This window comes from Accipiter gentilis, chromosome 20 (assembly GCF_929443795.1).
Source record: "Accipiter gentilis chromosome 20, bAccGen1.1, whole genome shotgun sequence".
In the NCBI taxonomy this organism is placed as follows: domain Eukaryota; kingdom Metazoa; phylum Chordata; class Aves; order Accipitriformes; family Accipitridae; genus Astur; species Astur gentilis.
The window spans coordinates 25439038-25462193 of NC_064899.1; the positions used below are offsets into that span (position 1 = coordinate 25439038).

Sequence of the window (23156 nt, forward strand, 5' to 3'; positions counted from 1 at the left end):
GTTGCTTACCAGATGGAGCTCATGACCTGCCAGTACACCTGAACTTTGGAAAGAACATCTTATTTCTCTAAAGCAAAGGTTCCACTCAGTTTTGTGCTGCTGCTGTACTAATTTAGGGGAAGAGATATTAATCGCACAAAATACTGTACAAGTTTTGAAATACAAGGGAAGTACAAAAACAAGACAGAAAAAGTGTGACATTTCCCTTTCAGTTTGACAAGGAGTCAACCTCACACATATTGACAGCTTTCATATTTCCATTTGGAAGCTCAATGGCTGAGAAACCCAATCGGGATGCAGCACGAAGGATGCTTGCACTCAAGCCAAGAAGGCTTGGGAGTCTTGTAGTAGTGGTTTTCGTCAATTCTCGTTTTCTAAAGCACCCGATAAGCTTCAAGTAATATATAAATTGTAGAAACACAGCTTTATCTTCCAACTGTCTTTAACTTTGATGAGATCATTCTCTTCCTTATGTTGAATGTGAAGTAAACATACCTAGCTAATAAGAGTTTAAAATATTGACTTTCTATTAAAGAGTTACTCTCAGAAGTTAAACAAACGGTTACTCTGAAATCTGCCCTTCATAAAAAGGCCAAATAAAGTTATGGGACATATTTCTTTTGAAATTCCTAGTATTCAAACTGAGCATTGAGCTTAATGTGTGGACCATTAATAAACTTCTGAAGTTTTAGGAACATTTGCGTTTTAAGCCAGAGTTTATAAATCTGCATTGCCTGAACCCTAGCCAGTTATGGAAAATACAAGCTATATTATTCGTAACTTCATTTGGGATACAACCATTGTAAGCAGACTTTCTTGGCTAAAGAGTACATTCATAAAACACTGAGGCATGTGAATTTATCAGACAGTACTTACTGTGAACTTTTCCAATCCTGTGGCTCCTGCATTACCAACAAATATCCCAGAGCCGGATTCAAATACCAAGGCTCGAGCTGACCTTTGAAACTGAATTCTCTGATATTCTTCACAGTCCATGAACAAAGCAATATCATTTCCCTGAACAGTCACTGTAAACCTGTTCCACCTGTTAGTCATCACTGGCACTTTAAATGAAGCAGCCTCTCGGGAGATATGGGAACCAGGCTCTGTGTAGTACATAATTATTCTCTGGGTGCCGTCATCAACCGATGAAAGTCTCATTCCCAGGTAAATAGTTTTCTGGAAGGCATCTGTTATTGCAAATAGCACCCCTCCACGATCACTGTTTGGTTTCACTGTAACTACGATAGCAAAATCTCTGTAGAAAGGCAGCGGTATGACAGCACTTGTCAATCGACCGATGTTAGCATCTGGACCAAAGCTGTAGGCTGGAAACCCTCCATAGCCGGTGACAAAGTAGACAGAAGGTGGAAGAGGAACTCCTATTAACTCCGTGAGGTCAAGATGTCCTTTTGAACCTCGCTCTGTAAAGTGTGTGAGAAAACCCATGTTACTCATTCTTGAATTTATTTAAACCATTTAATTTAAGTGATTTAAGAAAGGCCTTAAAAACCGTAATGCAGTGTTATAATACCAGCAACATACTTCTAATACCTTAGGCCCCAGCTCAGTTAGTGCTTAAACACATCTAGCTAAGTACACGCGTCCTTCTTTGTCCCTTAACTACCTGAGGTTACTCATATACTAAAGAAAGGCGGATGTAAACATTTGGTGAAATTGAGTGGTAACAAGTAGTTCCTGCAACATATATTTCACTTCAGCTGTCCATAAACTACAAAGAAAAGTGCTGAATGTGCTTGCAGAGTGGGTTCAGTGAAGACTGAGCAACCTTTTGTTTTCTCAAATAAACTGAGATCCTTTATCCTTGCAAACTAAGACAACAGCAAGAGTTCTTTACAAATGGCATGACACAGTTTCACAAATACAGGGTAAAATTACAGTGGATTTGCTTTAGCCCTTGCAGTTACCTACTTCTACAACAGATGTTAGATTTTATTTATGCCCTTATTCTCAGATTTATCTCCTCAGTTGCACTCTGTACATAACAAATACTATTCAGCAATCAAAATTCAGTTTTGTAAATGGGAGTATTTTTGCTTTGGCAAACGCATGGAATTGAGTATCCCAGAAAGACAACTCCTTCCTGGCAATGAAGGAGCAATGACAACAGCTATGTATCTACACCCAATTTTAACTAGAGCCTTGGGAAGGCATACTCTAGCAGCATAGGAGAAACAGAACTTCTAGCAATTTTCTCCTAAGAAGTAAAAACAAGCAAAAAAAAAAGATACCATTTTTAATCATAATGCGTGATTCGGATCTGAATTTATAGAGCTCCCCTCAAATCTGAAGCCTTTCCTCCCTTTGCAATCTCCTCTAACTTTACATTTTTAAGTTTCTCATTTTATCTAAAAGTCTCAATTCTTCTTACTGCTGTACATTTTCACTCTTTTGAGAATATTTGTGTTATGCAGAAGCAAACAAAGCGCTAGGGTATGTCTTAATGCAGCTACATCACGTGAAACTATAATCACTCGTAAACTCCAGTTCATGACTAAGTAACTGCTGGCTTTCTCACCAGACATGAAAAAAGATCTCCATGACCCAAGAAATTCAGATTTTTAAATCATGTTCTTGATCAAATACATCCTAGCCTCTGTCTACATTCTTCTTTTCTGAAAATCTTCAGATCCTGGGTGAAAGAAAACATGTATTTGGAACCTTTCTTTATCTAGTTCCTTTCTTTATCTACCTCACACACCAGTCTACCGTGGTTCTCAGATTAGCTCCATCAGATAAAAAAGTACCGTGGAAAACAGAGGTCTTGTGGTAGAACCGTACAGATGAGGCAGACAGTCTTGAAACCTCACTGAGAACAGATTGAATTTGTGTCTCATGCTCCACTTCCCCCCCACCTTCTACCACAGCAGGTGTAAATAACGTGCCTGGAAGAGTATCTGTGGTGGCGAGGTACTTCTTTGTACCTACACAGCCTGCCATTTGCGAGGGTTCCCACTGCTCCCTCGTGTTCCCAAGGCCCTTCCTTGTGATCACACCTCTGCATCAGGAAAGTTCCTTAAGCTGATGTCCCCAGACAGCATTTTCAGCCAATTTTCAACACAACATGGGGAGAACTGATGCCACCTGTGGTAGTCTAATGCTGCAGACATTTACAGGGGACAGGCACTAAACCCAGCCCATCTTCTTATAAGTACATTAGGGACAACAGATAGGAGTCAGTCCCCAGATCTGTTTTTTGAACGAGTACTTGCAGAAGCTGAGAACAAGCTCCCTGTCTGCCTATAAGTAAACAGTGGCAAGACCCATAGAGCTGGCTCCCAGCTCAGCCTACCTGTCAAGGACCAAGTCATCCCCAGACAGATCCCGATACATTTCACCCTGGGATGACCTGCATTCTACCAGCAGCCTGTACGCTCCAGTCATGGAATGAGCTGAAAGTTTCCTGGTTGCATATAAAACCATGGGATGTACACACCTAATTACAAACAACTTTTGCTTCGGAACTCGTAACGCCTGGTTTCCTAGGATCTGTGCTCTGCATCATTATTTTCATTTCAGCTCAGTACATCCTACCAACCTGGATTACCTCAAGCTCTTCCTCACGTACGTAGGACCCGTTTCTGCCTCTGCTACCTGCAGCACTCCTCCCTCCCTTACCCCAGTATGTGCTAAAGGATGGTTCCAAGCTGCAAGTATTTATATTAACTGGCCAGTTCAGGCATTATAATTGGCCATCAAGAAGCAGAAATTGGATAATTAACCTCCCAGCTCTCACCACAGCTTTTTCTCATTAAGATGCTAATCTGCCACTCCCACACCGTGAGGTTGGGGGTTTCAAGACTATAACAGGATGGGTGCCCATTAGCTGCTTATATAGAGAGTCTTCTGCTACAGGGAAGATAATGGGATGAAATTAAACTGAGAAAAGGAGAAAATGTTCTTAATTTGAGGAAAATTGTACGCACGATGCCATCTGTTTGGCTATAGACTAGCCCCTCAAGGGAGAGAGTGACCTTCCCCCAGGCTGGTGATTTGAAACAAAACTGTACAAAACAATTAAAAAGGACTGTAGAGAATAATTTCAAAGTTATTGGTTATAACATGACTTTTAAGCTTTGCTCCATGATTTGTAAGCGTTCCCAAGTCTGTCATAATGTATATATTTGTGCAGTGGGGATTGATGAAGTATCTTTCAATTTTTAAACTTACTCAGTTACTGTAACTGTAATAGCTATATAGGCTGAAAAAATCCAAATGGAAAAGGTATGACAGTCCATGTGAATACTGCAAACAAAGCGAACTGCTTAAAACTTTGCTTAAAATACCTGATTAAAATCAGGCAAAATAAAAGAATCTTGCACTTTGCTCTGAACCCTGGCAAGCCGATTCTGATAAAGAGTTAGAGAGAGCTTCTTCAGCTGAAATATACTTCTTTTATTCATTATTCATATGCAGTACCATCCTGGGCTGTGTGTTGCAGAGTGGTTTCCATTGTCCTAGTGGCTTTGCAAAGAAATGGTAAAATGTTCTCCATGCACCAAAGATGTTATGGTCCAGTTGAAATGAATTCTAATCTGTCATCTTCTCTGTACTCTAGCTTCGGCACTTCCTTACTAAGGGAACTCATTAACTGGAAAAAAGTCTGCTGTGCTCCATACAGAAAAAATTTCCCTTACATATTTTTAGAAAGTATAGAAGCTATGTTTAGAAACAGAAAAACTAGCTCCTTATTCAGAAACTATTTCCCTTAGGCACTTTTAAATGCTTTGCTTGATAGATTTTGCCCCGTCCTAATAGTTTGAAAAGTGGACAGATTTTTTTTTTCTGGACAAGCAAAGCTAATGATTTTTTTATTGTGGATCTAATATAGAGTCATGTTTTAAATTCACACATACATACACATAAAGGAACCTCAGCTACAAATAAAATGCATAACTAAGTTGTTACTCAAGAGTAAAAAGGAAAGGAAAGTAGTAAGCTTGAAGGAGAATATAGGATCTGTATGCACATACCAAACAGTAACACATAGAACACAAAATGCTTGTTCTTTTCACATAGGCTCTGAGATAAATGAAACACAGTTGCAAAAGGTGGCAGAAAAAGACAGTAAAGAAGCATCAGGATTTTCATTTGAGTAAAACAAGTCAGAAGACTCAGCAAATATCTGAACTTCAGTGAGACTGGGGTAGAAGCTTGCACCTATCCACTACAGAAAAGCAAAATAGGAAGCTTCTAGCCAAATTCTGTACTTACAGCTCATCCCCAGCTCTTAATGGATTTATCAGGACCTACAGTTACAGTTAAGAGCAGAATATGGACTTACAGCCACAGGTTTTGTTCCCATTCAATTATCTCTGATAAATTGATGCCCACCTGCTGCAGCTACGTTAGAATAAAAATGCCCTCTTATTCCCTTAAATCAATAGGTAAAAGCAATGCTATTTTAAGTACTTTTAAGCCAGCAGAGCACTATGTCGTACCAGTATAATTTTGTTTCAAACATGCATTGCTACTAAGACACTGGATATTGGGGAGCATCCAGAATTCATCCCATTTATGTCCAAGTTTCCTAGACCTGGGGCACTAGAAGGTGTGGTATGGAAGCAGCTTTAGTATTAGCTGTATTTTATCTCAAAAAAGCGGTAGAATACCATGCATTGGGATGGTATTTTTATAATTCTAGAGTTATGAGCTGTGCTACACTTTGCATTTGTTATCATTTGTTGCTGTATGTTGTAGTTGGAATTTTTATAGAGTTTGCAGAAAGCTGGAGATTCCCACCGAGTAGCTTAAGGCACCAGTTGAGAAGTATCAGTGTGTTGTAAAAATCATCCTGTATGGATTGTTTCAAGAATGCAGATGACAATAGTAGAGTTTTTTTTTCTTCTTTTAATTATATTTTTTTGCATGTAATTACCTCACTGCTTCACTACTAAAAATAGCGTAACCATAAAACCAACAAACAACCATTTTGGCATTGGAAGATACCTGGTTTCCCTATTGTGTCTTTAGCACAGCAATCAATAACAGTGGAAGATCATGAAGCTCAAAATGGACTGGAAAAAAAGGCAAAGCTCTTTAGAAACAGGTACGAGAAGGGTTTAGTTATTAGACAGAAAAGGAGGCCAGAAAAAACCATGGTGTTGACAGTGGAAGGGTAGCAGTTGGAGAAGTTCTAAAAGCGGAGTTATCGGTGTAGAAATGGCATTCATGGGAGCATTTTGAAACCGCAGCTGTGAAGTGACCGATATTGTGACTTAAGCCTTGGTGCTCATCTGACCCCAAAGGGCACTACTTTCTCCAGATCGCTGTCAGGTAGGTGTAGCGAGAAGAGAAACATACCTCGCCTTCACCCTGCATGAGCTAGGCAGGGTGGAATCACACACCTGTGGGATCCAAAATACTTTTCCACTGCTCACAAGGGGTGAAGTACAGAGGAAAGAAAAAAACCTGCCTGTTTGGAGGTCTCTTACATTTGCTTTAATTGTTAAAACACAAACCCTGTATTTATATCTTATAAATGGGAGTGGAGGCAGAGGCAGAGAAAGGCTCAGATTCATATAACTTTGCTTATTATGCCATCAGTAAGTTTTAGGTTAGGAGCTTGCTTTCACATGCAGTAGTTGTCTTTACAGAAAGAGTGCAGAGAGTAACCAGTGACACCAAAAGGCAAGTTACTCCAACCTAACAGCTTTTGCAGAGACATGTCACTCTCTGATAATCTAGATGCGGAGATTTGTCCCTTACCCTTAAAGGGAACGGACCTGAGCTCAAGTCCATGGATGCAGATGAAGGACAATATCCAAAGGTCAGGCTGGATCTCTACCATATAACTGAGGGCAGTAGCAAAGATCCCTGAATCATTGAAAGAACACAGATGCAGAAAAAAAAAAAAATGCCTGGTCAGTTTAGGTGGGGCACAGAGCCTGGCTGGATCTACAGCTTCTGGACTGCTCCGGGGACTGCGGTCGTGCGTGGCTTCATACCGGCTGCCTCTTCCTCACGCTTTCCCACGTGGAGCGGGGTTGTCCCAAAGCTGGGGCTGATCCAAAACCATTGGCCGATCAAGCTTCATCAGAGCTATACTGAAATTAGTGGAAAGACTCCTTGCGAACCTAGCAGGCTTTGCATCAGACTAACAGAGTCTTTAGCACTGGATCCACGTACTTTTTTACCCATTTTTAACAGTTGCAGGTGAAGTGACATATGCCTTGTTGTAAGTGTATGCAACTCCATTACCAAGTCTGAATTTGCCTGCCTTTTTTTTTTTTAAATGCTATCAGGAACTTAAAGGTTTGTATTAAAAACTATTTTAGGAATACGACTCGATCTGGGCCTTTCTTACAAATAGTAATTATAAACCTGAGATCTTCTGACACCTGGAGTCGAGCATGTGTAGTTCCTGTTGTTCAGCAGAGCTCATATAAAACATGGAATACCTACAGCCCTTGTTTCTAGCTAATATGCTGCACTTCCACACAACCTAACTTCTAAGGTGGTATAAAGTATACGAGCACACATGCTTTAGGAAACCTACTACAACAGAGTCAAAGGCTACAGGGTTACCGGTAAGGACACTGTTTGTCAGTGTACTTTTATCCTCGGTTTCATCGCTAGAAGATATACCAGAAGCAGAGTTCAAAGGCAAAGCTGTCATCCCTGCCACAGACAGAATTACCCATCCTAGTCCCATTTTAAATCACACAGTTCCAAAGGCCCAAGTCTGAAAAAAAGAAAAGAAATATTGACATCAAGTCCTTTGAGCAAAAGAAAATTATTGCCGTTGTATGGTGAGGCCAACCCGTGCTGCGCTACTGCAAAATAAACACGCCGCTGTTCTCTTCCATGCTGTAAGAGGGTGCTTGAGCTGGGCTATCTCAACTACATGAATGCAAAGACTGAAGTTGCACATAAAGGACTGTCATATTCGGCCCTAACCACTTAATTTTTAGCAGGTTTTTTCAGCTGATATTTTAAGGATTGTCACATTAATTTCATCTGTCATGTTCCTAGCTAGAAATGCCTTTTAACACAATTATTGAGGTACATCAGCTGGTACATTTAGCCAAATTCTGCTCCAGGTTAATGAACCTTGACAGGTACATAAAAGAGCCAGAATAACACGCTCAAGCAGGTGCTGTTTGCTAAATGTAAGAAGCCAACCACCCTGTAGCTAACATCATGGCAGCTGTTTTTAACTCAATCAGGCGAGGGCTCGGATGGCTCCAGAGGTCTGGGGATGGGAGTGGGGTGGGTGCTGGCTTTTGAATGCAATTATTACTTTCCCTTTCTTTTGAATTTATACCTTAAGCTCACCTCAAGTTTCACCCTGTTCCTCTTCAGACACTTTTTATCAGACCTGCTGTCCATAATCCTTTCCCATGCTTGGAAAAGCCCATTGGCTCCACGGCTTTGCATGGTTGGCTTTGCACCCTGTGAAAGAACGCCTCCTGTCACTGCTCTTCCCTGCTTTTTTGCCTTTTCATGTTCTTTTAAGGCAATGGGATAAAAGCAATATTCTACGAAGGCTTTCAAAACCAGACAAGGCTCAGAGCAGCCAATGTCAAGCACTTCTGTGTCTGTAAACTTGACCAAGCTGACCTCGCTTCTCTGTCCTCTTCCAGTCCAGATAATCATAAACCTAGGTTGTAAGCTCCCTTTCCAGCAGAGTAAATAAACCATCTCTGTCTCAACGGCACAGTGCGCAGCCTATGTTGTCTCTACTCTGCTTTCAAAGAAATTCCATAACTGTAATAGAACACTATTTTATACTGGATGCGGTTGTGAGATGCAGTATCTTCCCTGCTGCCAAAGTGTATTTATTTTGCAGTTAACAAGAAATATTTATAGCAATAACATAAGGCAGAGAAGGATTTCCACAGCTACAAAATAAAAGTTGATCAAGTACTGCAAAGGGAAAAATGAGGGAAATATTTTAACACAGTCCCAGATGTGCTGCATGTAATAGAGGAGGCTAGCGTCATTGCTGCTCTCAGAAAAAACAGCATTTGCTCTGCTTACCCGGCTTGAGCACATTTCTAGCGGCCATTGATACACTGTTGGAAAACATGGAAAGAATCTATTGGGATTCAAGGCTGGAGCATTTTCTTCCAGATGTCTAAGGAAACCTCAGAAACTGTTTTTTGTGGTGTTGCACACGCAAAAGTAAGGCTGCAGTCAGTAGGAGCTGCAGTACTTACTGACACGCAAAATCAGGCCTGATGTTCTTTTGTGGAAATCATTTTCCAACACTTTCTGCCAGCTCCTGCTTTTCCGTCATTATCATTCTGCCCTCTACTGTACAAAACTGTATGTAGTTCACCTACTGAAACAGTCAATTAAATATGCACCTATACTGCACAAAATAGTCTTCCCTTTTTCCCATCTTATCTTGTTTGAGAAACTTTATTTCACTACAACACTTTCAAGGTAATAAAAAAAATTTTTGTCCTCCATACAAGCCATTTTTTTCAGTTTTTCTGATCTAATACTGGACTACTTTCTTATTGTTTTGTTAGCTGCTTGCCTAGAAGATCTACCATATACCTTTGGGGGCACATGGCTTTTTGTATATAAACCCAAGGCCTTTTAATGTGTACTTTTACACAATGAACAGTTCGCCTTTAATGACAAAAATCTGTGTTTAAAACACATCCGTTTCTTTGAGTCACAGCAGTATAGAATATCAAATGTAGAATAGACGTTAGTGATTGTCCTTCTTTCCTCAGAAACAGATGAGAGGTAAAAGTGGGAAATATTTAGCAACTCAACTACAGGAAAGCTAACTGAGCTGTAAACCAGAAGGTCAACAGACTGAAAACCATCCATTGCCTGTTGCATGATCCAGGGCAGCCTTATGGCCCAGACTATATTTAAGGTCAAACAATCACAGTGACCCACTTAATTTGTAATAACAACTGTGTGCACAGATGAGTAGGCATACATGTGACTGTAAAGAAAAAGAAAGAACTTAGGGACCTGGTACATCCCCAAAGGCTTAGCACAAGAAAAGGGAATCATCCTTGAAGGGATACCTTTCATGGGTAAATAAATGGCTCAAAAGGCCTCATAAGAAGAGTGTGAACCAGGCATGGAAGGAGCATAGAAAGTACAGAGAAAAGTGCCAGGGGGCTGCAAGGTCGGAAGGAGAAACAGGACTCTGATTTCCATGTGCCCTAGACCGAAAAGCAAAGGCAAATTAGTAAAGACGCCCTCGATGGAAAAAGATTTCCAGACTTGCAGGAATACTTCTCTGTAAAAAGACCTTCAACCAAACATACACACGCACACCCTGCCCCAACATTGCAAAATATTTACTCTGCATTTAGAAGCCTGCAAGGGCAACACAGCAGGGCACAAACAGTCCAGGAGATTTCTGGAGTACGTTAATGATCGCCTCCTGATAGCGGTGATGATGGAGCCAGTGAGGGGTTGCTGGGCCTCACACTTACAATCAAGGAAGAAGTGGGCGATGTGAAAGTTGAGGGCAGTGATCGTAAGATGGTGTTCGCGACATGATCATCTCAGGATCCTGAGAAGATGGAACAAGGCAAACAGTCACATTACAGCCCTGGACCCCGGAGTGGCTAGCTCCAGTTGAGCCTGCTTTGACTAGATGATCGCCAGACGTCACTTTCAACCTCAATGATTCTTTCATTCTATGAGTCTAAGCATATTTGTAATGCCATAGTAATAGTTTCATGCCTTCTGAAAGGAGAATTTTGAAGCAACCTGCTTTTATAGTATTTGCACCAGTATTCGAGCAACCAAAGAGTGACAGTGACAATGCTAAAGAAAGAATTCTCACAAGCATGTAGCAGATCTATACCTGACTGCACAAACAATTTCTCTAAATACAAAGTAAGGTTTTCTCTGTTTATAACTGTCAGGATTGCTATTTGTCAGCATCTGCTTTAACAGAGATACCGATGTGTTTCTGAAAGTAGCAGGACAGGAGTCCTCTATGGTTCCTTTCAGTAGATACAGCCATATGACACCTATACTCACTTAACAAGTTCCTCAGACAGATGCAAACTACCATGCTGAAAACTTCTTCCATGCGCTTTTCATTCCTGCTGTCCTGGTTTCAGCTGGGATAGAGTTAATTTCCTTCCTAGTACCTGGTATAGTGCTACGCTTTGGGTTCAGTATGAGAAGAATGTTGGTCACACACTGATGTTTTCAGTGGTTGCTGAGTCGTGTTTAGACCAAGTCAAGGATTTTTCAGCTTCTCCTGCCCAGCCAGCAAGAAGGCTGGAGGGGCAGAAGAAGTTGGGAGGGGACACAGTCAGGGCAGCTGACCCAAACTGGCCAAAGAGCTATTCCATACCATGTGACGTCATGCCCAGTATATAAACAGGGGGGAGTTGGGGGGGGGGTGTGGCAGATCGCTGCTCAGGAACTAACTGGGCATCGGTCAGCAGGTGGTGAGCAATTGCATTGTGCATCACTTATTTTGTATATTCCAATTCTTTTATTATTATTATTATTGCCATTTTATTATGATTATTATCATTATGATTATTTTCTTCCTTTCTGTTCTATTAAACTGTTCTTATCTCAACTCATGAGTTTTACTCCCTCCCCCCAATTCTCTCCCCCATCCCACTGGGTGGGGGGGAAGTGAGTGAGTGCTTAGCTGCTGGCTGGGTTTAAACCACGACATGCGGCTAACATAAAATATATTCTACTTCGCCAATTCTATCCTGAACACATACTTTGACTGATCAGATACCTGCCTTTAACTACCTGAAGCCTGTTACGAAGCTGATGAAGCAAACTCTTCCCGGTAGTGCCAGATGCCACAGTAAGGATCAAGAACCAGAAGCTGCAGTGTGCAAGTTCAGTTTGGATTTCGAGACGAGCCTGTTTGTCAGAGGGTGAAGCAGCGCTGACACAGCTTTGCTCAAAGAGCCTATGGAATCTTTTCCCTGGAGGTTTTCAGGACTTGGCTAGGCAAATCCATAATCCTAGTGCTGGTGATAGCTCTGTTTTGAAGAAAGGACTGGATCCGATGACCTCCAGAAGTTCCTTCTAAATGGCATTTCTTTGATGAAACATAGACTTCTTGGCTATCATAATGGTGTAGTAGTAGAAATACTCAGGATAAATGGTTGATTACTTCTGTGTACCCTGTCAGGTTACACTGATGGAGAATACAGTCATTTCCCTATTCTATTTTGGAATATTAAGAACAGCGGAAGTCTGAAAGCGGAGTCTTTCAGAAATCTGATAGACCTTTCTTAACTCGTGCCAACTTCCAGTATTTGGGACTATTGATTCTTTACCCACTCTCAATACTTCAGGAAGGTTGATCAGTGGCTTTAGCAACAGGCATCCACACACCTTTTCAGCTTGGCTGTTACATCAAGAGTTACCATTTTAATGACCTCCTCTCTAATTTTTATCTTCTTAACTGACTTCATGCTTTGAGCTGGTGGAGTGCATGAACTCTCCGACTGAATCAATCTGCCTTTCTCCAGCCCTTGAGGCATAGATCGGACAAGAAACAAAACTTCCTTTTCTCCATCACCTGATTGCATTTAGGTGACATTTGGTGCCGGCGGGTTGGCAGCCGTGCATCATAACTAGTAGTAGTCAGTTGTACCAAGAATAGCACTGGTGTACCACTCAGCCGAATGGCCAGATCAGACAGCAGATGTACCACAGAACTTTAGCCCAGACAAAGTAAAGCTGCTCGTCAGCCCACAAGAATGCTTGTTGCACTGTAGCGTCAGGGCATGGCTATAGAGACACGGAAGATTTCTGCTTAGACCGATCTCCCTTCGAATTAGCGAGCACTCGTTTTCTTCCTTTGGTTTCTAATGAATTGCTGGTGTTGACAAGCCTGTACCCTGCATAATAATTGAGCTCTGTGCAAAGATCTTTAATATCTACTTGTTTATGATAAAATCACCTACAACCTTTCCACTCCTATGCATGGCTGAGGGAGATACCCTGCAGCAAGGTCACTTGGCTCCTTTGGGCGTGCACAGGTCTGGTCTCGGCAAACAGCAAACGAGACGTCATCTGCAGCGCACAGCAACCTCGCTCAGCCCTTTACGGAACAGAAACCGTGAGATGCATTCACATGTGCCATCTGCTGAGAGTTTTTCTGTTAGGTAATTGTTTACATCCATGAGAACAGCTGTCTTTACATGACAGATGAAGGCACAGGAATGTGCAGAAGGCTGCTCCACAAACTTCTTTCTCTTGTTCCACAATTCAGTTTAGTACTGAGTCTTAAATGTTTTCACCAGCTGGTACACAATATAGGCACAGTGTCAGGTCATTATTTACATTTATTAAGATTTCAGTGGGAAAAATATATTCCCAGGATAAGGTTTTGTGTATTTTCTCACAGTTGTTAAAATATTTGCTAAATAAGATTTTGCTTTTAAATTTCAAAAAGCGCATTTAATCCTTTTCTGCTAGGATATATGATTTATCACAGCGAAAGAAACTTTTCTGAGTGGAAGTTACGTCGTAAAACATGGGTAGCTCATAACTGCATCCATCTCCCTAGTAGTACCTCAGATGGGTTCTGGCAGCACAGCAAAACATTTTATTGATCTTTAAGATCAAGAAGGAATCAGAACCAATCAATGAGTTTTCTTGAAGCTTAAATTTACAGTGCTTTCTTTAAACATTGCCCTTTTAAAAAAGTCAGATTTCCCTCAGGGACCTGTTACTGATTCTGACATCAGTAGGAATGTCCTCATCAGTTTCAATGGATGTGAGCTTTGGTCCTGCACTATTTTAGTAATATTTATTCTCTTTAAAAATGTGTGGATCAGGAGCCAGCAGAATATTGAAGTGGAACCCTAAAGTAGGGCACAGCTTTGTCAAAGGGCTACCCAGATCTTCTTCTGAAAGCAAACATACTAAAAACCTCCAAATTTCCAACCCTTGGTTCCTCTGGTACTAAGCAGCATCTACAGTCACAGCAGCATAACGTAAAACTAACTTCTCTCGTCGCAGTGTAATGCAATTCACATTTCTTTGTGCCCAAGGCTGACACTCAACAGATCACAGTAAGGAGCCTTCTTTGCTGGATGTTGACTCAAATTACTAGATCTGACCTGATCAGGTTATCTGTAGAAAATTACGCCGAGTTCTCCATGAACGTGAGATAGATGAGTAGTGCCTTCTTCCTCTGAACCACCTGGTTGTGGGAGAGGATATTTTCAGGGATATTTTCAAGGCAAAGGCTGCACTACCAGGCTTCATGAGTTAAAGGACATTCTCAGGGCTCTAGGTTGAGAATTCCATAATCCTGGCTAAGGTACTTGGACAAACAGCAGCAACAGCAGGAGGGAAGGAGAGAAGGAGGATTAGCTGGAAGAGACGCACAAAGGTGCGATGCTGGTATCTGTGCCAGGAAGAATATGGAAATAGGCTGGATGGAAGGGAACGGAGTCCGGGGGGGCGGGGGGGAATTAGACCAATGGAGCAGAACTTGAACTGCTGAAGGGTGGTTGGAGGCTCAGAAGGGACAGGGCTTGGGATAAGCAGGAGCTCATCTGAAAAGGGATTCAGCACAAGGTGGTAGAACAAAACCTTATACAAAAATATAAGTTTAAGCAACTTTACTATTTGTTTAGAAATACAGAACCCTACCCCAACTACTTCCCTGTGACAAGGTGGGCACTGAAATGGGTTTTGTGCAGTTCTTGCACTCAGAAGGGCGCAAAGCTGCTATTGCATCCAGCCTTGTTCAGGTAGGGCAGGTGTGTGTAGGAGAGGGAAAAAGCAGCCTTTAGGGCATCCACCTCCCAAAAGATAACTGGTCAAAGTTCATCTCTATAAGAATTACAGAGCCTGTGTTGAATATTGCGGCTCTCCAATAGCATGTCCCTGTGGCGAGGCTGGACGCTGGCTTTATGGAGTGAAATTTGTGCGTCCTGTAAATATGTAAATTATGATATGGGCAATCTCATTGCCAGCTGGAGGGACAAGTAGCCTTTAATGATTGCAGGAGAGCAGGAGCTTTTGCCTTTCACCACTAGGCAGCAACACAGCCCTTCCTAAATCAGGTAGGAGCTTTGGTTTAGGAAAGGAGAAGACTGCTTATGGATCACCCCTGTCAGTGTCTGCTGCGTGTGCTCTTTTACAACATCTAAGCTAGCACGTGTTTTAATTTCCTTTAAGTTCATAACAAAACAGATGTGAATTATCACTTTGCCCTCCTTCTTTCGCAATGACCTTGGAAATCAGACAAAATACATTAAACTAAGTCTGCTGCGTCTTTTCATGGGGGAAAAGACATTACACTGGTGTTCTTGTTTTCTCTCTTTTTCTATCTTGCATTTTAAGGAGAAAATTCTTGCAAGGCCATGACCAACACCCTCATTGCCAAAATATGTATTTCTAAGATGATGGAGACAGTTCTCTTTTAAAGCACTGGGAGAGCCGTCTGACACTTTCCTAGATTTAACTGTTGTACGTGCCAGCAGAGAGTCTCTGCCCAAATGTGGAAAAACAGACACCTATTTAAAGACACTGACATAGTCTGGCACACTGACCTGGATATAAATTCTCATCCCATATAAAGAGATTTAATGGGAAGCCAGGATAGAGAACACATAATCGGCGGCTCCTGCAGTTGCTCCTGCTGTCTTTGCTAGCCCCCAGCTCCACTACAAGGTGGAGGGGTGGGCCAGGGGTGTAAGAAGGACATGAGCAGATGGGAATTGTGCCTTACAATTTGCTTTATGAACACTGGAAACCTTCACCCAGAAATGCTCCTTCCTTCCTCACACCATATCTCTTAGCTCAGTCAAACGATCCGAAACCATCTCCCTATATTTCCCGTGAGTAATTTAGCACACCTTCCCGTTTTTCCTCTGACGCTGCGAATGACCCAGGATTCTCTCTCCTGTCAGAAAATCCTGCTCCAGACCATCACTTGCATAGTCAGTGCTGCTGTAAGAAGACAGATGTCGTGCTCCCTGCTCATACCACTATCACGACATCTGTCCCATCGCAGCGCTACGAGCCAGTCCGTATGTCTAGCAAGGCTTGCCTTCGGGCCAAATCCGTATGCTGTGCACGGTTTGACCTTGCAAACAGAGCCTCAAGCCTACCCAAGAACAGCCAAGGGCAAGCATTATCCCAAATATTGCTGGAAAGGCTGCCTGCAGGGAGTCTTTGAATGGGACATGAGAGAAACAAATAGCTGATATATTTGTGTAGCTTCTCCAGTCTGGCACGGTTTCTGCGTGATGGAGGCTGATACGTCTATAGGATATCATCAGAGCTTTAGGCAAAGCTTTATGAGACCTTCCACTAATTTGAGAGTGGAAAATCACTTAATTGCAGGTCAAGTTAGATCGGAACAGAAAAATAAAAATATTACAATAACTGTTTTTTAATTTTTTTTTTTTTTTTTAATTAAGGGCCACGGGCCTATTAAGATAATAAAAACGAAAGGATTTTTTTTTTTAATGTATCCTTGACTGTTACACAGCACTTTGAGACCTCTCTCAGATGACTAAGCTACCCCTGCTTTTATGTTAAGCAACAGAAATTGATACTTTGTTACTAAAATTTTGCTTTCAAGCCCTTAAGAGGATATTCGTTGTCTTCCAGGAGTATCCCTTTCATAAATGTTCTTCAGTTTATGTACCTGACATGTATTATTGCTTTTTATCCTTCTAAGTATGTTCTCATATGTTCTTTACACTGTTGGATTTAGTAGCTAATAGGTTTGATATTATAAAGGGCCAGGCGTCAGAGAATTTGAAAAGTGATTGTGAGGTAGATGATATGGGAACAGTAAATCTAAAAATATGCCTTCTATTGGACATTAATATTTCTTACAGCTAAATGATTTTGTAGTATGAATGCACCAATAAAAAATATAGGAAAAAAATCCAGCCAATGTAATCCTACTTCTTCCATCTTCCTTTTCCCAAGAATTTCATTTCCCAAGAGCTACATTACACTACTTTTATATCTTAGCGTAAATCACATATGCTTTTATTATGCTCGTGTTTTTTCATTTCCCCAGTGAATGCACTGAACGGATTAGACGAAATATCTTACAAATGTCATTTCTGGTACAAAAAGTTCTAAGTTAAAATCCTGGCTAAAGTCCTAAGTGAAAGACCTTCTTGTTTTAAACTGACTCGTTAGTATAAATGATCACGTCCCACAGCACACTGTTAATGGCAGCCTAGGGCCAGACAAAGCTTTCACAGTCAGAAACGGCGCGAGTGAGTACAACTTGCAAAAGCGTACTCTGCTGCTGTGGCAAATTCAGCCAGGGACCTGTAGGACCAGAACCACCGAAAGCTGGTTTAGATACACTTCTGTCAAAAAGCTCAAGCCACCTCGTTGATGGCATCGTATTTTTTCTCTATTTGTGACGGCATTAGTTTTCAAAACGCTGACCAACTTCACCTGCCATAGCTTTCACATTGAAACTTGAAAGGCTGAGAAGGCTGGGACAGAAATGAATGTGCTGTTCGAGGGCTTCTTTCACCTCAGGACAGATTTCTTTGAGTTATTGTCCCCTAACAGCAGATCACAATTACAGAAGCAGAAGCATTTTCATCTTGCTTACAGAGGTCGGTTGGAGTTTTGCCAATTTAGTTTAATGTTCTCTTGATACTTTAGACTAAACTTGGAAAAAACCCTCTGTACGGAGTCTCTCGGCTCTGTAGGAGGGCAACCATCCACTATAACCTCTTGTGTGTGGAGAAGGAGCCGGCTGGCCACTTTTGCCTTTACGCCAGTGGAAGGAAAAGTCAACTGGCCACCTGAATAAGAAACTTCTGTGAGCAGCAGAGCTGCTGAAGCCTCATTTTGACCAGAATTTTTGTCCTGTGATTGGATTCTGTTGTCAGGAAAGGGTAAGCACTCTCTAAAGCTTCACCAGCCTTTAAAACTTCTTATGCAAATTGTCTGGTTCTCCAAACAGTCCCTCTTTTAGCAGAGACACAAATAGCGTTTCCCACCCTTACGCTGTTCCTGTTGGCCAAGACGCGTAAGAACGTAATGGCCATCGGGCCTCTGTGTCTTCGTCATGGTCGGTGCGTACAAGCTCAGACTCAAAGCAGAATCCGAAGTTGTCGCACGGTCTCATGCTGCAATTATATATGCCTCGTTTCCTTGTGAGACCAGGTTAAGCTCAACGCATCGCTGTAATACGTGCCTACAGCTCTTCTCTTGAATGCAAATACAGCAGGCTCTTTCTTCAGCTCAGCGGAGTAACTGCTTTTACTACTTACAAACCACATATTTCCCACTGTGGACCTCACACACGATCCTGTGCAACAGTGAGCTAAGCAAATCTGATTTTAGCTACACGACTTCATAATCAAATATTCTGCAAAGCACCTATTAAGGGAATTGTTATCTTCATTAAGAAGAACATAAAAGTTTTCTTTAGAAGAAAAATGAAATAAAAAATAAGTCTACTTTAACTTAGCATAAGACATATTAATGGGATGGCTGCTGGATATAGATATTTCAGACTTTGCACCCCATTCATACAGATGGAGTAAATCAGTGTAATGACTTTACTTTCACCTGGCTTCAGATGCGCACAGCCTTAGACATCACATTATCCGTGTTTCACGGTCTTTCTTCACAACCAGAATTACTACCAGTTCAGAATAAATCCTCAGGTATAGACCTACACTGGCCTCCCTGCTGGTTCTGTCAGATAGCTCCAAAAAGGCCAATACACTCTTGACAAGTTCTACAAACACAATTTATCATCATTTTTTAATGTTAACCCCCCACTTTTAACTGAAATAATACCATGGAACACCAATAAACTGGTGATTTTTTTCCAAAAAGGCTCCATGCAGAAAGTGACCGTGCTATAAGATATATTATTCCATGTAGCTGAAGCCCAGAAATCTTTCCTCATAGTGTAGCTGCATTTGCAGGCACACATCCCCCTTCTCACTCCATCCTTATCTGCCCCCATCACATCACCCCAAATGCAGACTCGCACGGTGGCTTGAGAAACTTCAGAGAGCTAAACCAAACTTTTTCTCTCATTCAAAGCTACGTTTCCCTCACAATATTTCCAAGGAAATATGACAGGAACAGTATGACAACATTAGAACAGCCACGTGGATCAGATATTTCATCAATACTGTTCACTATTTTAATCAGAGTATAGCATGTAAATAAGATTTTATATGTATACCAAAGCTTGAGTTATCTGGCCATGACAACATTGATCACTGCCTGGTGACTAAATCAGATAGACTAGATCATCACATAGATCATAATTAACAGTAAGATCACTGACTCAAAATGAAATAGTAGATAATACATTTTCCAACTTGCTAACATTCATTTTAACAGCTCTACTATCATGTTTAATTATTGAACTAATTGTTTTGTCTCTGCAATTTATTGCCCTCAAGAGCAGATCTCCACTGCTCGTATACAATGTGGATTAATGAATAGATGAGGTCTAGAATAACTAAATTGTCCATTATATTTTATTCAGGATTTGAAGCTGTATGACCAAGGAGAAAAAATGATTTTTTTTGTTTTTAGCACAAAGTATATATTATGTTTTACATGCGCATGGCCAAAACCAACTTAATTTCCTACAGAGTATGTAGAGAATAGCAGAAATCTTATTTTGGGTGAATATTACATTTTTAGTTCACTCAAATGTTATTTGATCCAAAAGCTAGGAAAAAAAAAAAAAAAAAGACAGAAAGATAAAAGTAGAACACAACAGTTATTCTGAAACCTTAATGCTTGATACACAGTTCAAAGTCTTTCCCAGATAAGTCGCAACTGCGTGCTATCCCAAACTTGAAGAACATAGTTGATTTGCATCTGTATCCAATATTTATAAATCCATTTAAAGTGTGTTGGCAAGTTGGCTTTCTGCTTTTAAAAAGTTAGTTGACAAAAAATGTTGTACTTTCGGCTTAAATTTCAAAGGTTACTTTCTCAAGGCTGTTATTGTTGTGACGAGAAGAAGAGAAAGTAATGTCCTTAGAATGTGTTGCATTTTTGTTAGTGCTCATTTGAACTGAATATTCAGAAAGTCAAAAAAAGAAACCCACATAACAAAAACAAACCACAAGGTTGTTGGCATTTTGGGGGATTGATTATAGAGTTTGCTCTTTATTTTCACTGTCTGAACTCTCACTTGTATTGTAAGACACCGGGTTCACCAATTTCACTGGGGATAAGCACAGATGAGTGTTAGCAATAGCATGTTTTAATCATGTCTGAACTAAAGCATGCACTTTGATGTGTCAGGACTTCACCAGAAGTCTTCAGATATTGGAAATTATAGCAACATGCAGGCTAAAGGCTAAGCTTTCCAAGTTTTGAGCAGTGAGTTTTCCAGATCCTTTCAGTTGTCTGCTCTTGCCTCCTTTTTCTTCCACCATCAGCTGGAATCACTTTCCTCCTCCGCCATGCCATAGAGAGTTGAAGATGACTTCATCTTTGTTCTGACTTTCAGTAGCAGCTTCCTGACAAAACTACTGGACAGAGATGTGCCATCCAATGCACTGAGCTCCAGCTCCAGGAGGCATTTTTCAAACCTTAGTTTTTTTGAAAAATATCATAGGTAGTGCTGCAGCCGTATTCCCTGAGAACATACCACAGCTTGGTCTCGTTTCGTGGCATATGCTGTGCAAACTACTGCCAGACCTTTGAACAGTAATGAGCTTGCATAAGACCAACAGGCATCAAATTCTTCAGTCTCTTCTGAATGTGTTGTCATTCGTATCAACAAAAATGTCACAGTAATCTTTCGAACCTCTATGACTCTCTACCTGCATTTGCACCGCTATCAAGAAAATGTAAAGTGAACAGGATCTAGATATTCTCTCTCTCTTACCAGTCTTTGAAAAAAATATTAAGCTTATTTTTTTGTTTTGTTTTGTTTCACAACCTGTCCTAGCGATTAAATAGTAATACCCATGTACACTTTTCTGAGCATGCACCAATTAGCATGACTGCTTTCAAATCAACGGACATAACCTATTCTTCTGGCCAAAGTATGTGAGAAATAAGTATTTTCCATAACCGAGTAGATTACCTTCCTTGCACACGTGTATGCATACATGCATACAACATGTGAATGTGAAGGGACGATATAGCTTCTATTAAGGGCACATTTTCAGCTTGTGAGGAACCTAGAGGCTGATGCATCTGGATATAGTTTTGCTAAAGCGGTTTATCTTGATAAATCCGTTTATTGGCAACCCCACTGTCAAATCACAACTTATGCCTTGGAAAAATATATCTTAAGAAAAGACCAGGTACCGGAAAATGTGATTAGCGGTAGAGAAGCAAGTGGAAAAATTCCAAGCTGTCTCAGTCAGTCCTCCTTCAAAGTTAATGGTTCGATAGATAAACATGGGTTGCTTAGAAAACAGAGCAGGTCCAGCTCCCTACATCACAGTTTTCCAGTGGGTAGCTTCGCTGAATTTTCACTGACATCCAGCGGGTCATAAAAGTGCTGCCGACAAAAAACTCAACATGTTCAGGTTCATCCCCTGAAAGCCGAATGTTAGGACTTCTGGTGGCACTCAGTGAGCTTTGATCCTCTTTTTATACGCTGCTCTGTACGCCAAGTGCAGCACTACTAGAGAACATTCAAGTAACAGCAGAACCATATTGTAATAGGTTAAACTTGAAACAGTTCTGAAAATTGAGGAGGAAAGACTGTTTTTAAATTGGTTTCTTGGTCCTCAAAAGCTCTGCAGTTGTGAGAAAAACAAAGTAATGTAACTAATTTTCAGATGGGGTGAATTATAGTAGTTCTGCTGGTTTTGGTACAGCTGTGACAATTTTATATAATATAGTAGCTACGCCCAATACCCCAACTGAGACTCCGCAAGTGTAGAAACATATGGTTGGAGCTAAAATCAAAGTTGTATTCATCAGTTATTTCATCACTCTCTTGTTTAATCATCACCCCCTTGTTTTAATGCTAAATACGTTCCATAGAAACATAAATTACAATTTTACATGATCATTGCAGCTGAAAATAGAAGGTATACCCAGAACATTGACATTTACAATACAGAGATCGAAAGTATCAATTTCCCCACACTCTCCCCAAGAACTTTTCCATGAAGATCAACTTCCTTGTGAGCCAGGTCAGTTCCCAGCGGTCTATCTGGCAGCTGCATCGCTTGCTTTGGAATAACACCAAGGAACTAGCTGATATAGCCTGTGGAGTCCTATGTAGGGTTTTTTTATGTTATTTTAAAGTAAGGAAAATAATCACACAACGATTTTGGCTTCTAGAATGCAACTGCAAAACTTCAGACTCAACAGGGCAAGACATTTATCTTGGATCTGACAGGACGTCTCTTTCTGCAACTGAAATTCTGTTGCATGGCCGCATAGCCAAAGTCAAAGAGATGTTAATGTATTTGGCTGCACTCTCATATCTGGTATGTGAACATCTGCAGTGACCTGAAGTGACCTAGTGAATTCCGATAACCAAGAAAATAAAGATGGGTTTTCAAGAAACAGTGAGTAGATACCTAAAGTTGTGTCCCAGTGGCGGGGTCTGTGCCGGTCTGAAAGGGACCCAACAGAAAGATACACATTCTGGCTCGGAGTAAAACCAGCGTTCAAAAGAAATACCAGGAATACTGCCACTATCTTTGTACTCCTGTCTTGCTTTGTAACTTTTGGTGGTTAATAGTAACTGCTATTAATTACTAGAAGTAATAGCTACTTAGTAATATAGTTCATGGCAGCAGTCTGTTAATAACAAACAATCTACTTATGAAGTACTGTTGTATTTGGATGGCAACATAAAATACGTAGTTAAAAAAAAAAGAAAAGGTGTTTTCACCATTGTCCTTCCTTTTGTGCCTTTTCCTTGCCTTCACAAACACTTTTTGAGCAAGTGGTACCCTGGTCCATTGGTTTGGTCATACTGGCAAAGACTTCATATTGTGGCAAAGAGTTCCTTGTAAGCAAAGGAAGAATGAGTTATAAGGAACCAGACAGAGCTTCTTTATATATAAACATATATTTTTATATATATATATATATATACACACACATATGTGATTTCCACAGAAAATGTGGCTGGAGAAAAGAGAGCTTGGGTCCTTTGAAGCCTCGTATTTCGGTAGCTATCAGAGGCAACTTTCGCAAAGGAGTGTCAAGGACCTGATGCACAGGACCTTATTATCATATTCGTATTAATG

At 40.9% G+C, this 23156-nt stretch overlaps 1 protein-coding gene across 1 annotated transcript in view; it reads right to left on the reverse strand.

Moving 5' to 3' along the window:
- LOC126048767 (collagen alpha-1(XV) chain-like) overlaps positions 1 to 23156 on the reverse strand; it is a 149385-nt gene that overhangs the window by 103035 nt on the left and 23194 nt on the right. The window contains exon 3 of the mRNA XM_049824132.1: positions 877 to 1424. Within this exon, the coding sequence (XP_049680089.1) occupies positions 877 to 1424 (548 nt within the window). The remainder of the gene's footprint in view (positions 1 to 876; positions 1425 to 23156) is intronic.